Source organism: Tachypleus tridentatus, chromosome 3 (assembly GCF_004210375.1).
Source record: "Tachypleus tridentatus isolate NWPU-2018 chromosome 3, ASM421037v1, whole genome shotgun sequence".
In the NCBI taxonomy this organism is placed as follows: Eukaryota; Metazoa; Arthropoda; class Merostomata; order Xiphosura; family Limulidae; genus Tachypleus; species Tachypleus tridentatus.
Genome location: NC_134827.1, coordinates 70,906,877 through 70,923,406, shown reverse-complemented (window position 1 = coordinate 70,923,406; position 16,530 = coordinate 70,906,877). Strand labels below are relative to the sequence as shown.

The 16,530-nt window shown below is 33.1% G+C and overlaps 1 protein-coding gene across 1 annotated transcript in view; it reads right to left on the bottom strand.

Moving 5' to 3' along the window:
- Positions 1-6,901, bottom strand: part of LOC143247125 (guanine nucleotide-binding protein subunit beta-2-like) — a 39,948-nt gene extending 33,047 nt beyond the window's left edge. The window contains exons 1-2 of the mRNA XM_076494677.1: positions 6,777-6,901; positions 4,269-4,337 (exon numbers count right to left, since the gene is read on the bottom strand). Of these exons, the coding sequence (XP_076350792.1) occupies positions 4,269-4,337; positions 6,777-6,791 (84 nt within the window). The 5' untranslated portion in view covers positions 6,792-6,901. The remainder of the gene's footprint in view (positions 1-4,268; positions 4,338-6,776) is intronic.
- Positions 6,902-16,530: the final 9,629 nt, after the last annotated feature.

Genomic DNA, 16,530 nt, shown 5'->3' with positions numbered 1-16,530 from the left:
AATTCAAGGCTTTAGCAGCTACCGATTATTTTTTTCAAATTATGGTTTTCACTGGGATCTCTAATTTATGAGCATGATAACTTTATCATTAAACCAATATTAGTATGACATTGAACAAAGAATTTTCATTACATTAATTATCTTTTCACTGAAACATTATACTGTACGTACATACAAAACTTCAGGTACATTAATACACGATAAGCATCATAGTTTATCAATTTACTAGATTAGAATTCATACAAATTATGTTAACTCCAACTTAGCTTGTAGCCATACTTTACAAAAATCAGCTTAACAATTTTTCAAAATGTTAAATATATGAGATTTAATTATACAACGAATGGTAGCAATCTAGTTCATAACAGACAATTTAGTTTTATTTAAATTTTCTCGTGTTATGTTTTTCAAAACCAAAATATATTTTGAAATGATGTTATCGTAATATCTAAAAATCAGTGCACTTAACTTGCACGATATGCGTATTTTTGCTGTGCCTAGAGCTAGATAGTGTTGCTATCAATTTAATCTACTGCTGTGAAATTTTGTCACATCTAATGTTTTTATAATGTTTTGAACAATATGATGATATAACATACAGTTTACAACATTTGTTATATATTTTTTTTTTACATTTTATTGCTACATCCTGTAAAGGAAACTTTTGTAACATACAAACTTACTATACATATATAACATATGTTTGGCTATCTTTAATTTTAACATCCAGTTAATAAACTTTGTATTAAATAATTTTGCTACATAATAACTGTGTTTAAAAATTCTTATAGAATAGCAACATTTACAAATTTTTGTAAGTATTTGAGAACAGATATAATTGAACTTTCTTCTAGATTAGACATGTAACTGAAATTACATAAGTACTTAAAGCCACCATGCTTTAACTGATGTCATTAACATTGAAAGAAAATGATAGAAAAATCAACACATACAATATTCAAATTACATTTCACACTTATTGTTTCACAGCTGATGGTATGTCGACTTTTTACGAAGAAGAGAGCGAAGAACTAAATTCAATGCTGCTATATATCAGATGATTTGTCCTAAACAGGACTCTTATTTTCATGTTTAGATGATTTATAAGAGACTTAATATATATACGCAGAATAAATTGAAGAAAGTTAATACGTTAGGATGAGGAAGGCAGAAGCAAAGACTATACCATAAGCTTATCTCGCTCCCAATACTCATAACTAACAAAGTACTGTGCTATAATAAATTTAAATTGGTTGGTTGTAACTAAGCTTTAAGAATGTTTGAGACCATTAAAGTTTTAGTTCTATGTACATTGGCACCCACAGAAATATTTTCAAGGGTATAAATTAACTCAACTGTATTAGATGTTTTAAACTAGAACTAGACAAAAGTGAAGGCCAAGAAAAAGTAAGTGCAGGATAAATAAGAAACAGAGAAAAGTTTTCCTTAGGAAATGAGTATAGAAGTAGGTATAAGAATAGGCTTAATTGTTACTACTGTAATGCTATAGAAATATAAGAAATAAAATAGAAGATACTAAGGCACTGGTAGGAAAGGAGGATTTTGATAAAATGGAAATAACTGAAACATGGTTATATGTAAGTTATTTTAGTTAGATTACCTAATAGGAATAGAGTAGTAAAGAAGGGAGTGAAGTGGTTTTATATGTAAAATATGAGTTACATCCTGTTGAAGTTGAGGATATCAAAGATATCCTATAATTTTGCTATAATTATAGCAAAAGGTTGAATCCATTTAGGTTTCTGTTAGAGGATATCAAGGTAAAAGGCTTTTAATGGGACCATCAAATGATACTGGTGGAACAAATGAGAAACTTAACAACGAGATTACGATTTCAGCTGTTAATCAAGTCATAGTTGTGGGTGAATTTGATTTCAGGCATACAGATTGGAAATGCTCAAATCAAACCATGAGAGAGAAATGATTTTGAAAACTGTTCAAAATGGCTTTCATTACCAATTAGTCAAGGAACTTACTAGAAACAATGCTGTTTTAGATTTATTGTTAACTTCAAATAGAAAAATGATCGAGATAAAACAAACTGGGAACATATGGGTACAAGTGACCTTTTCTCTATTAGGTTTGGCATTTTGCTGCTTATGAAGCTAAGGAATAATGATACATTAATTAAAATTTCAAAAAGCAGATTAGGAAGGGATATGACAAGAATTATCTGTTGTGAAGTGGGTAGCTGAATTTTTGGAGATACTGATCAGATGTGTAAAAGTTTTAAATATTCAAAGTAAACATAGTCCTTATAGAAAATGTGAAACAGAAAATTAGGACATGAAACAGAATATGTGAGAAAAGGTTGGCTGAAAATGTGTAAAGACTAAGAGTAAGGACTTTTTTTTAAAATACATTAAGGGTAAACAAAATGTTAGAGCAGGATAGGACCTTTGAGGGATGATAAATGAAGGCTTGTATCTGATAATCATGAGATGGCTAGGTTTCAAATTCGGCTTTTTCTTCAGTTTTTACTTAAAAAGGTTTAAGCGGTATTTCTTATCTTGAAAAAATTCATAGCCGGCGATAAAACTGGACAATAAAATTGAATTAATTTTAAGTTCATAAATAAATTATGAAGATTAAACCATTATAAGGCTCCTTGGCCAGACATTTCCCCAATGGTTTTGATGGAGGTTAAAGATTAGGTATGTGAGCAACTCACTACTATCTTTGTTATTCCTTGAATAGTGGGCAGATACCAAAGAAATGAAAATTAGCTTATGTGACTCATCTTTTCAAGGGAGTTGATAAAAACTGTCCTAATAATTATAGATCTATTAATCCTACATGAGTTGTAGGAAACGTTTTGAAAAGTCTGGTAAAAGATGCTTTGCAAAATAATTTAACAAAGTTTATAATTTTATTTGATAGTCAAAATGGTTTTACTAATGGAAAATCTTTACTTACAAATCTTTTGATATGCTTTAAAAAGATTACTGCTTATGCAGATGAGTGTAAGGGAGTAGATTTGATGTGTCTGTGTTTTTATAATGTATTTGACAGGGTGTCACATGAAAGGCTTGTAAAAATCATTATGGTTAGCAAATAGGATAAAAGTGTGGCTGGTTGGAAAATATCATAGGGCTGTTAGAAATTAATTTCAATCATATATGATTAATTTCACGAGTGGAGTACCTCAGGAATCAGTCTTAGGCCCTTAACGCCTTTTGATTGACATCAATGACATAGATGAAGGAATATTCAAAAATTACTTAAATTTACAGATGATATGAAGGTCTTGGGGTGTTGCTATCTGTGAAGAGGATGCTGCTGCTTTGAAAAATGACTTAGATCATTTATTGAGTTGAACAAATAAGTAACAGATAGATTTTAGTTATAATAAATGCAGAGTGGTACATGTGATTTATCACAATACGAGTAACAAGTGTGATTTCGATGGGAATAACCTTAAGAGTTTTATGAAGAAAAAGGATCTTGGTGTAATAGTCGGTTAGTCTCTAAAGCCATCCAAGCAGTATGCTGTTGTTAGTGGTAGGGCAAATAGGAATTTAGGCTGTATCTACAGAAATATTGAATGCAAGTCTAAAGAGGTTATAATTTCATTGTATAGGTCACTGGTTGGCCTACATTTGGAATATTGTGTTCGGTCTTGGGCTTGTTGTGATTGAGGTGTTTAACATCATAAAAGGAGTTAACAGTGATAAACGCATCATCTTTTTTATGCTTAACAGTGACAACATTGAGTTCAGGGAACACAAATATAACTTTTGGCAATGAAGAAGTCATCTTCAACTAAGACAGTTTTATTTTTCTAAAAGGGTGGTTTGTCTTTGGTATTTTCTGTCATCGGATATTGTGAAAGCACTAAATTTAAACGAGTTTAAGAGAAAGCTTGATAAGTATATGAATAACAAGGACTGGCCTTAAGATATTTTGAAACTTACTTATTAATAGTTTTAGTTGAGCTTAGAACATGAAACAGCCATGATGTGCCAATATGTCCCGTGTTGTTAAAAAACACACGTTATTTTATGTTAAAACATGGCTGTATAGAATCAGCTTTTACAGCGTAAGTCAATTTACTAAAATAATGTATGTTGAGCGAGCTTAAATGCAAACAAAAATGTACGGTTTTAATGAAAATAACAGAAAGTATTTAGTTTAAGTACGATGTTAAGCTTACATCGTAAGTACGTGCAATCTTTTTAAACGTAAATGTCCTCTCTTGCCCCTTCCTGCGGACGCCTATACACTTCATATAGTAAATTAGCTTGTACCTTTATCTTATCCACGAGTCCATTTAATTCTTCCTTCAGCTGCGTTAAATCTTCCTTCTCTGTGGATTCCTACAAACCAAATATTGAATATTAAAAAAAATCAGAAATCATCGCTCGGTAGCATAGAACTATTAAATGCTTTCAATATAACTATTTTTTTAAACATATATTTAACAGACCAACTTCCAGGTAGATCTACCACGGAGATTTTCACCACTTAGAGGTTATTTCCTTATACATGTTAAGCAATTTTTGCATTTTTGTGCAAAATATAAGTTCATTTAATTAGCTTCCAGTATTTACAAAATACTAATGTGTGCAGTTCGGTTGATCAGATTTTGTCTCAGCTAATAGAAGAGTACATAATAAATAGCTATACACTTGGCATATAGTAAAAATAATTTTAGTTTTGTTCAACCACCAGAAAACGATTGTCTCTAAGTCAAAAAATTGCTGCCGTTGGAGTAATCTTTTCTTTCTTATAATTCTATGCTCTGTTACGGTATGTAGATATACAACGTGTTTGATACCTCCCTTGTGTTAATATAGAAATCAATTCATTTACTTTAGAAGAGAGTTCATTTCACTCTTGCTTCTTATTATTCCGTGTTTTTCACATAAGATATCACTTTCACCTTCACGTAGGAAATATTTATCCAAACTTGCATATATTATATGTGAAAGTGGACAGCCAATTTTCCCATTGAAGGTCATATTATGTTCAGTACTATAGTCTTCCTTATGTTTTAATGAGATAGGTGGCGAAAGAAGCTTCAGGGAATTTGACACTACTATTTCGTATATATAATGCTCTGTTTTATCAGTCTAGAAAAAATTTCGTACTTGAATTTACTATAGACCACTGGCTTCGAATTGGGGATTGTTTCAATGCTTCCCGCTCTTTCCCGTTCACAAACTCGACCAGGTTCAAATAATTCAGAATTACTTAGCAATATATCTTTCTGTTTCGAACCTTCTGTTATTCAGTTTTACTTGAGAATAGTACACCGTCAGATTGGTAAACGGAGACCGTTACGGTTGATGACATTTTCGCCAAAATGTTAGGGCATTTTAAACCTGCAGTGCATAAATTTCTTAAATCATTTATTAGTTAATAAAATAAGTTATAGGATAACCTAGGTACTAACGATTACTTCTAAAATATTTGAAAGAATTCTGAATATTCACTTAAAGGGAATTTTGAAAATATTTTCTCCCTTTTTAGTTGCTTAATATTATAATGCAGAGGTGTCAAGTATGATATTGTTATATGCTTAGAAACTTGTTCAAAGCCTTCGCCTACACGCATAAAATTCTTCAACTGAATACGCTTCTAGTATACGACCCAATAAACAACTCCTTAAGGAATTTTTCTAGTTATTTATTTAGTAAAAACAAGACGTCAAGCCCTTGAGAGGTATATACAGATATCTATTTTAAGTCTTCTCCTACTTAATACATTTCAAAAGGACTTTAATATTTTATAAACAAGATGGTTGGTTGGTTGGGTTTTAATTTTGCAAAAAGCTACACGAGAGCCACCTGCGCTAGCCGTCCCTAATTTAGCAATGTAAGAGTAGAGGGAAGGCAGGTAGTCATCGCCACCTACCGTCAACCCTTGGGCTACTCTTTTTACCAACGAATAATGGGATTGACCGATACATTATAACGCCCCCACTGCTGAAAGGGTGAGCATGTTTGATGTGGCGGGGATTCGAACCCGCGACCCTCGCATTATGTATAAACAAGTCTACATTATACAACTACGCTGATGAAAATAGGTTTACTTTGTTTTATGTACAGAGTACGTTTGATAACGTTGAGATTTACATGAAGAAAAAATTGTTAAAATTGATAAATTGGGTTTCGGACAAAGAAACGAAAATAAGTTTAAATTTGAAACTACTTTGGTAAAACCCAAATTTCATAATGAGTAGAGGACCAAAACGTTGACGAAAACCTAATAATTAACAACTTAGTTTTGTTCAACCACCAGAAAACGATTGTCTCTAAGTCAAAAAATTGCTGCCGTTGGAGTAATCTTCATGAATGGTTTTTGTCCATGATAACATTTAACTGATCTACGACTTTGGGCCTTTCATGGTTTCAGTCATTACTTCTTTATCAACTATTCTATGTTTAGTTATTTAACGTACGATATAAAGGTTCATATTACAACTTACAAAACAATGTTTTGAAGATAATCAGATTGCTACAAGAAGCTAGAAAGGTCGTCTCCTTTTCGTAAAGTTAAATTTTCAAGGATTTAGATTTTTAAACTAAACCAATAACAAAAAGCACACAGTTTAAAATTAATTTTAAAAATGTTACATTTTTTGTTTTAATTAATTTTAGTATCATTAATTAATGCCATTTTCTGAAGTTTTTTACAACCGATTTTGTTCTCATAATCAATGTCAAAAAATATGCAAGTGTACTTTGAAGAAAGTTAACTTTCTCAGTCTATTATCGTTAAAAAGACCGAAATATGACACATCCTTTACTTACTTCAATGACAGTCATGTTGATGATACAGTTTCCGATTGACAGACTGACTATACAGACACACTTCTAAGTCCACAGGTAACAAAATGTACCGTTAAAGTTATGCCTGTCTTGTTTAGTAAGATTAAAATATAATTATAATACAAGATCAAGAAATTAAACGGCTTCGGCTACTTACAACTTAGTCATCAGGTTTTTTGGAAACCTCTGAACTTAGCTAAAGGAAACCACATAACTACACCTATGAACACGTGCATCGATACCTACGTGCCATTTCAAAAGTCTCTTGAACTGATCTCATATTGTAGCTCAGTGAAATGTGTTTTTAATAAGTTTCAACACATCTGTTTTAAAACCAGTTCAGAATCTTTTCTGTAAACGGTTATAAAATAAGACTATTTATACAAGTTGAGTCTTGTATTTATGTTTTTCTTATAGCAAAGCCACATCGGGCTATCTGCAGAATCCACTGAGGGAAATCGAACCTTTAATTTTGGTGTGTAAATCCGTAGACTTACCGCTATACTAGCGGGGGACATTTTGAGTCATCATTATTATAATAAAATGTAATCTGACATCTTGTTTTGCTTGGTCTTGAACATGTAAACTAAATCATGTATACTGTACCGGTTGAAAGTTTAAGCATGAAATACTAATACAAAGTCAAATGTTACAAGAAACGGTGGTGATATTGTCGTATTTGATCAAACTAGCTCCCCTATTCCACTTTTATTCTTCATAATACTAAATGTAGTAGCATTTTACAGTGCTTCTGATAAACTATCGTCATCTTTACATTTCTATTACAGCGATGCTGGGCGTGGCCAATTTGGCTTACATTATAATGTTTATAATTAGCTGGTCTGTTAAATTTATAACATTCAAATATTTTTTTTTGTTTAACTTGAACATTTTTATAATAATCTCCTATCTCTCGTTAATGGAGTTTTTACCGCTGGGTCGGTAGTATGAAGTAAAAGTTTGAAGATTTTGTAAAAAGTTGTAAAATTCACTCTAATCTGACAAACCAGAATGTTGTGTTACTGTTTCTTCTTCCTAAAACAATAAGTTTTGACAATAATTCCGGTAATTACAAAAGAAAAACATGGTTCACCATCATGTTTCACTTCTTTACCGCACACTTTTACCGCACACTTTTAGTTTCCAAACAAACTCAAATTCTATTTTGTCAATCTATCGCATATTAAACCATTTGTTTTTCCAGCGTTTGGGATCTTTGGTGAAACTGAACATTTACACAAAAATATTAGGCTTTTGTGATTGTAACATTTCAATAAAATATTTTCTTCCAACTGTCTTCGAAGAGTTGTATTGCTGACAGTTGTTTCTAAGAATTTTTGAATGTTTGTTTGTTTTGGTTTTTCTAATTTCGCTCAAAGCTACGCGAGGGTTATCTGCGCTTGCCGTCCCTAATTTAACAGTGTAAGACTAGAGAGAAGACAGTTAGTCATTACCATCCACTGCCAACTCTCGAGCTACTCTTTTAACCAATGAATAGTAGGAGTGACCGTAATATTATAACAACCCCAAGGCTGACAGGGCGAGCATGTTTGGTATGGCAGGGATTCAAACCCGCAACCCCATTATTACAAGTCGATTTTTGTATTAATCAGATGCTAATGTTCTTTAAATAATATTACATTCATCTGTAAAGGACCTTATAAACAAACGCAGATATGAACCATATTGTCACTAATAATAAAATACGCCGTACATAGTAGTTTGTAGACATGTATGGGACCTCAGAATTAGTCCGAGTCCAAGGGTCTTCATATTTGATAAGATAGCTCGGCGTCTCTTTTTGTTTGTTTGTTGTTGTTGTTTGTTATTTGCATCACTTTCTTTAGTTAACCAGTTGCAATAGTTAATGTTCTCTGAGCTTCATTCATCCTTAAAATACTAAGTTTTGGTGCAATATACATTTTTAATTTCCTTTTCTTTACGTAAAACAACAGTTTTGCTTCTTTATAGTTCAAAATGAAATTTTCGTTTTTAAAAAGGTATTGAAAATATATACAATTGCTTATCAAGTTGCACAATAAGTAAGATTTATTAAAACATAGTACAGCCACAAAAAAAGACTATGTTTCAATGGCATTCGACGCCGCCATCGTCGGGAGTAGCAATTAAAGTTAGAACTAGTTTTATATAGTTACATTACTTTCGAGTAACCTGATTTTGCATTAGATGATGTGGAGTAAAACATCAGTGGCACGGGTAGAGTTATTGGTATGTTGATCCACAATCCGTTTACAGTAATTTTTTTGGCGCCTTCAACCTAATTACTCATTCAGGATAACGAAACACCAGAATTAATTATCAGCAAATTTAAAAGAACATGCTAGCTACTTCGGTGTGATATGCCATTTTTGGATCACACCAGATTCATATGGCTTTAAAGAATGTTTTAAAAATCCTATTATTTTAATATTATCATACAGTTTTTACTCATAAAAAAGAAAAATCTACAGCTATCTTATATTTAAAAATAAAATTTGAAAAAGTTGCAAAAATGTAGTCGCTGCTTAAAGAACCAAAAAAAACAAAACAATTTTGATCAAAACAATAGGGGAAATTTTGTCTCCAATACGTCGAATAAGATGGTTCTTTTTACTGCCGTTGTTTATTCGTCTATGTTGTTAAATAAATATTCTCTTTTAAAGATATAAATGTTTTAAAATTATCCTTGTTTGTTTAAACAATAGTTACGTCTTTGTTTCCAACTGTGATGACAAAGCGAGAAAAATTAAGTCTCAACTCAGACAGTAGTTGTTCTTCTTCTTGCTAGTTGTTTATTATATGGCTTCCATAAGCAACGTACATAGATTTGTGAATGAGAGTATATATATATTGTGTGCTGGATGCGTTGGCTTATTATTTCTCACTGACCATTATTTTTGTTTAATAGTGTTATCTTCAGAAAAGCAGTAAAAGAAAATTTCCATATTCTCTTCTTTTTAAAATGATGACCACCGATAAGGACATATTACATATTTTGTTTAAACTGAACTTTGAGAATAGGAATAAAAACAAAACGCTTTATAAACGTGAAAATTAAAACTTCCACAAAGCACAGTGTGAGATAATACTATTCTATATAATATACAAGTATTATTATTATTATTATATTCGTAAATGTATAATAATAACGACTTAGAAACCAATGACGCCCGGCATGGCCAAACAGTTAAAGCACTCGACTCGTAATAAGAGGGTCCTGCGTTAGAATCCCCGTCACACCACACTTGCTCACCCTTTCAGTCGTGGGGGCGTTATAATGTGAAGGTCAATCCAACTATTCATTGGTAAAAGAGGAGCTTAAGAGTTGGCGGTGGGTGGTGATGACTAGCTGCTTTCCCTCTAGTCTTACACTACTAAATTAGGGACGGCTATCGCAGATAGTACTCGTGAAGCTTTGAGCGAAATTCAAAACAAACAAACAAACAACACGTTTTAAATACGTGCTTGAAATATGTCAACCAGGTTTAAATGTGAATTTCACTTTAAAGATAACATTGATTTTTTTTCTAATCGAATTTCAACTTTGTTTGACTCAGTTACTTAGTCCAAATATATAATATTGCGTATTATAATTTATCTCAGATAGGTCTTCGATTTATTGTTACACACGTTACGTAGCATGATTTCAAACAGCCGTAAATTTTTATTGTAATTTAGAAGTTAATTAACTATGGCTAAGTATTAAATTTATGATATTTGCCAACAAACTTGATGCACACTATTTTCTTTCTTAACACGAATATACTTTAATAGACAAAAAACAACACAATTTTTTAATAACGGTTATTACAAATAATAATTTATGCACAGCAGTTTTACAAACTTACACGCATTTTATCTACTATGCAGGTCCACGACGAACAAATTAATTCTGAGTTAACACTGTTACACCTCGTTTAAGCCAGCTAGCTTGGTTCGCCTTACGTCACTGGCTTTTTACCGATGACGATATTTAATGTTCTCATAGAAATACTAACGCCCAACGTTAATTCACTGAAGATTAGCTGTTTACCATGTTCGAAATCTGTATACATTAACGTTTCTGGTAAAATTATGAAGTTTTTTTTTCAATTAATAAACGTTAATACAGCTTCTGAGGCTTATAATATACTGACTGTAGCTGAGCAGTAATAATTAGCTCTTGCCGAGTTGGTATATATAGTTTAAGGCACGTTTCTCCAGCGGTCAATAATGTTCGAAAACACGCTAGCGTTTTCGAATAAGAAATATTGTATATTCTTGGTTTCGAGAATTTCTTTTTTCTTTGCTTCTTTTTGTGATAATTATGTAATGTGTTAGAATGAATACAAAATAATGGTATACATGTACGAATGACAAGGATATAATAGAAAACTCAACAGACTAAGCTCACCAAATGAGAACCTTAAGGTGGACTAGTGAATGCTATGGAAGGGAGAATAAAACAGAGATACATAAAACTAGTAGATGAATGTTTTTGGTATAGTTCATGTGCCAGCTCATAAGATTTTCTTAATGGCTGGAAACAAAATGCAAGCGTATATACACTCAGACTTAACTAAAGAATATGCAAGATGGATAGATGGTACACCCAATAAGAGAAAGTGAAAAATGACAAGTACCGATAGGAAAAGGTCTACCAAAATAAATATAGGCAATGGCAGTTTCTATGGAAAGAGGCAGTGCGAAGAAGATAGAAATGAACAGCCCATACAGAATACAAACGACAATTAGAATGTGTACCATTATATAACGAGTTAACAGAGGAAAATGAGATAAGATAAAACATCAGATTTCCCTTCAAAAAAACAAAGTCTTTGCCAAAAAGGAACAGTCTGGAAACAACATCAACTACTCCATAAGATAGGGAACAGAAGGCATTTAAATCGTAAATATCTGAACAAATACAATTACAAAGAAGTAAAAAACATGTCTTAAGAGAAATAAAATAAAAACATAAGGCTAATGACTAAACGGTGGCATTTAAGAGTTTAAATAACTACAAAAAGGTCTTTGCCTGTTAGAGGGATTGTAAAATGAATACAAAACTTTAAATAGATCTATGACAATTGAAGTAGGATAGAAATAGAGAAAGAAATTGAACCAATCCAGGCTCAGAGAGATTGAGTCTGGGGTTAATGACCCAAAGAGAGTAATCTTCAAATTGAGGGGAGTTACAAAAGAATTGAACAGAGTGAAGCCAAAATGAGAAGAAATACATTGGAAGAACAAATGGTACAAGAGTTGCTCCATGGAAAAAGTCCTGTATAGTCAACAGAAGTGATTCATTACCAGATTCAAAATATCTCAGACATGGTGTGTTGCAAGGGAGATGTGGCGATCATGGGACCAATAAAAATTTCCAGATTGAGAAAGCATATGTTCAGAGAGAGAGAGTGTGTGCTTTTCTGATAGTTTACTTAAGAAATTACTCTGAAATTATTTGTGTAGATGGACATGATATGTCCTAACAACTGTTACTAAAGACGTTTGGAAGTTTAATGAGCCTCGTTTGCGTTGCAAAATATGACATGCAGATAATGCTTCTCTGGAGAGACAGTGGAGGTATCGAGAAATGTTCCCAACCAGAAACAGAGGCATTATTGTAAAGATGCAAGTTAGGCTGTGAATGATTGGAATGCCTCAAAATGTGATGGAGAAATCGAGCTACCGTGACTGAGAGAAATGTAAGAGACTCAAGAGTGGAAAAGGGGATCTCCAGAGCCAATTGAAGTATATGGATACCAATAGGTATAAGGGCTATTCAAGAAACAAGAGTCTCCAAAACCAAAATAACCTATTGCATAAGTAGAAAAAGACAGAGAAGTACTTTGAACAGAAAGATTACCATGGCATGATGACACAAAGAAGATTTTCAGTCCCCCTCCCCCAAAAATGATAAAACTTCCTAACAGACAAACTACTGAGTGAGAGGTAAAACAGAATAGAAGGTTCTACCAGCCAATTCAGGTAAAATGCCTCCTAAAGGAAAAGGAGTAAGAAATGCTAAATTCCGTTAAGATGGTCCAAGTGGCCAGTCGAGTGAACAATGGAAGCAAACAAAAAGGATTATATGAGGAAGGTAAGAGCGATTAGCCCAATGCAACTCCCGATTATGGATATCAGACAGTGCTTCTTGTAGAACAATGAGTTAGGAAATCAAATAAAAATGTTAAAACTACAGAAGAGCAGCATTAGCTCAGGTTTTCAAGGAGCCTGGAATACTCCAAAACACCTGTTATGTGAGTAAAGGGGCAAGATAAAGGTCACAGATATAAGAGAAACTGATCTAGGCACCCACAATAAAAGTAAAGTGACAGAAGAGATCCATAAAACAAGGAGAATGATTTAAAGCAGAGACAGTATAGAAAGAGGTTCATACCAAACTAGCAAACAATGAAAAAGTAGATGTCCTCATCAAATACATCGGGATTGCAATGAAGAATTGCACTGAGGACGTGAAATGTAGAGATAAAACTAAAGAGTAGAGTAAAAAAAGACGAAGATGAGCAGATCGCTCGAAAGAAAAAAGGCCAAAAAGGAGAGCATCCAAAGCGGATATCAAAGACATGAGAGATTGGGATTCAAGAAATATAAATGGAACATGACCTAAAGCCATAGTAAAAGAGCCACAAAGACGAGTAGAACAAGAAAGATGAGGAACAACATGAAGTTAGAACATGAGGAGCTCACGAATTTAAAAAAAAAATCATTGTGATTTACAGGGATAAATAAAATAACATATATTCAGGGATCGGGTGTTACAAACAGAAAAAAGACACTTGTTCCTTAGCAGGAAGAAAATAGCCAAAAGTAGACAGAAGAGCTAGCCTAAGATGTAAGATAACTAACCACAGCGAGAACATAAAGCTGACACATGCAAAACTGCTGACAATCTTAACATACAAACCACAAAACAATTTATATTAAAGTATACTTCAATCACGAATTCGGCCATAAAAGTTATAGATTTGTATAGTATATTCTTTCTTAAATGATGCTCATAGGATATGCAACAAGTATTCCAGTTTTGATTTGGGGGCTCACACAATCAAAACAACATTTATTCAGTAAAGTAAATGCACTATAAAGTCAATACATTACATTTTGCCCTTTATCACGTACTGCTGGATTATCTAACTAAAAAAAAAGATTTTGAAACTAGGTCAGTTTAAAATAAAATGACACCTATGTAAATCTGGTATATATCTAAAGACTACAAAATCATGACACTTATACAAAAGTAATGTATAAATATAACTGTAAGGAATGTCCTAAATTCAACATATGGGAAAGTACTATGAAGTTAAATACCTAAATAAAGGAAAGCACATGTGATAAGGACAGCACGTGATAAGAACAATCTTTAACACACCTTTGCTTTTAAAATAGCAACGGGCAAAGTTTAGACACTATTGGAGAGAGTAACTTATATATAAACTATTTATATCGATTCATATAGTGGTGTGGGAAGTAATTTATATTTTTTGATGAAAATGTGGCAGGAACTAGCTCAAGCAAAGTAAACTGAAAGAATGTGGTGGGAAGTTTAGAAGCCTGTGATATTTTTATTGTCTCTTTAAATGCTTATTACATTACAAAATTTTTCGTTAACTTTAATGTTACTCAAATCCTTATTTATTGAATATTACTGTCAAACTCATCATACTTAAAAATGCGAATAACTAACAGATCTCACCCAAAAGTTGTGTATGCTATATTAAAAATATTTTGAGGCCTCACCACGTCATTAAAGTTTTTCACACAACCAGTCATGCTATGCATCTTGACAATAGCCTTGTAGGATAGTTTCCATTGATAAACACTTTATTAATTTATGTAGTGCATATTTTAAAAGTCTGATTGCACAGAAATTTCTAAATACTGTACCGTCTATTATCTTGAGCAGAATATCTCTGTGTGGAATAGCATGAATACCTACTTAATTTGGCCTGGCATGGCCAAGCGCGTAAGGCGTGCGACTCGTAATCCGAGGGTCGCGGGTTCGCGCCCGCGTCGCACTAAACATGCTCGCCCTCCCAGCCGTGGGGGTGTATAATGTGACGGTCAATCCCACTATTCGTTGGTAAAAGAGTAGCCCAAGAGTTGGCGGTGGGTGGTGATGACTAGCTGTCTTCCCTCTAGTCTTACACTACTAAATTATGGACGGCTAGCACAGATAGCCCTCAAGTAGCTTTGTGCGAAATTCCAAAAACAAACAAACCTACTTAATTCTTCAGCTGCTTCAGATATCTGATAGTTGAATAGATATATCATGAAATCACCCTGTATGTTGTGCTACATACCTTTGCTTCAGTCACAGATGGCATTTGGAACTGATTTTCGTGTTTGTAGAATAATATATTACCAGATGGTACACCAAACTGGGGGTGTGAATTGTTGCGAATCTCGTTCTGGATAATTCTGGTGCCCCAAGTTAACCCACGTTTCTTTGTTTTTTCATTAAGTATGCCATTAAGTATGAGGGATGTGCGTACTATAGAAATTTCATTCCTTATTTAAAAAGTAGAATTTCTTAAAAGTATACTGGTTTTCATACTTCTCTTTTCTAACACAGTGAGGAGCTTAAATGAATTACAAGCAATATTTTGCGTGAAGGGAAAAGTTACTCCTTGTTTGTTTATTTTTTTAATTTCGTGCAAAGCTACTCGAGGACTATCTGCGCTAGCCGTCCCTAGTTTAGCACTGTAAGACTGCAGGGAAGGCAGCTAGTCATCACCGCCCACCGCCAACTCTTGGGCTACTCTTTTACCAAAGAAAAGTGGAATTGACTGATATATTATAACGTCCCCACGACTGAAAGGGAAAGCATGTTTGGTGCGACCGGGATTCGGACCTGCGACCCTCATATTACGAGTCGAACACCTTTACCCACCTGGCCATGCTGGGCCACTACTTCTTTTATTCTCTTATAGAAATAGCAAAGAAACTCTTTAGCAAGCAGAAATATTCCTGTTGTCAAATCAGATAACCTCTGTGTGTAGTCAACTGAGGTAATTAATCTAGAATTTAGGCTTCACTATTCTAAGAAGTCAAGACTAACCGGATATTTAAGTTCATTTCTGCACCAGAAAATTTAGAGTTTGTACGAGTTTCTTTCAGCTATCTTTAACTTTCCATGAAAACTCAAAAGATTTTTAAATTAGATACTTGCATAACAAATCAGTCTCTTTTACATGACATAATGAGAACTCCCATAATTCTCACAAGGCATTAAGGTTTACTCTAATTTCTTTTATAAAAGTGCTTGTTCAGCTACTGCCTGTTTTCATTTATGTTCCCTGCAAGCAAACGGGGTAGAACTTACTTTATGGGATAAGGAAATGTTTGCAAGGGTTGTTTTATACTGAAAACTTTTGGATTTCACAGAGTTTAAATGAGAGTTAACTTTACTGTTATAAAATTAACTTAACATTTTCATTCTGGATTTTTTGACATTCTAGTATATTTTACAGTAAGAAGAAACAATATGGCGTTAACAAACTGTGTATTAAGAGTCTTTCGTCACTTTTCTTGTTTGTTTGAAGTACACATAGAGTCATCTTCCCATTCTGTCGTATTGTACAATATTGTTTTGTACATGGAGATTAAGTTTTGTTTTGTATCTGGATTTATCTCTCTTTCTCCATTTTCTCTACATCTATGTTGCAAGTCGGTGTGAAAAACATCTTAAAATATTCAGTTTGCTTACCCAACTTTTCTTCTCTGCTGGTAA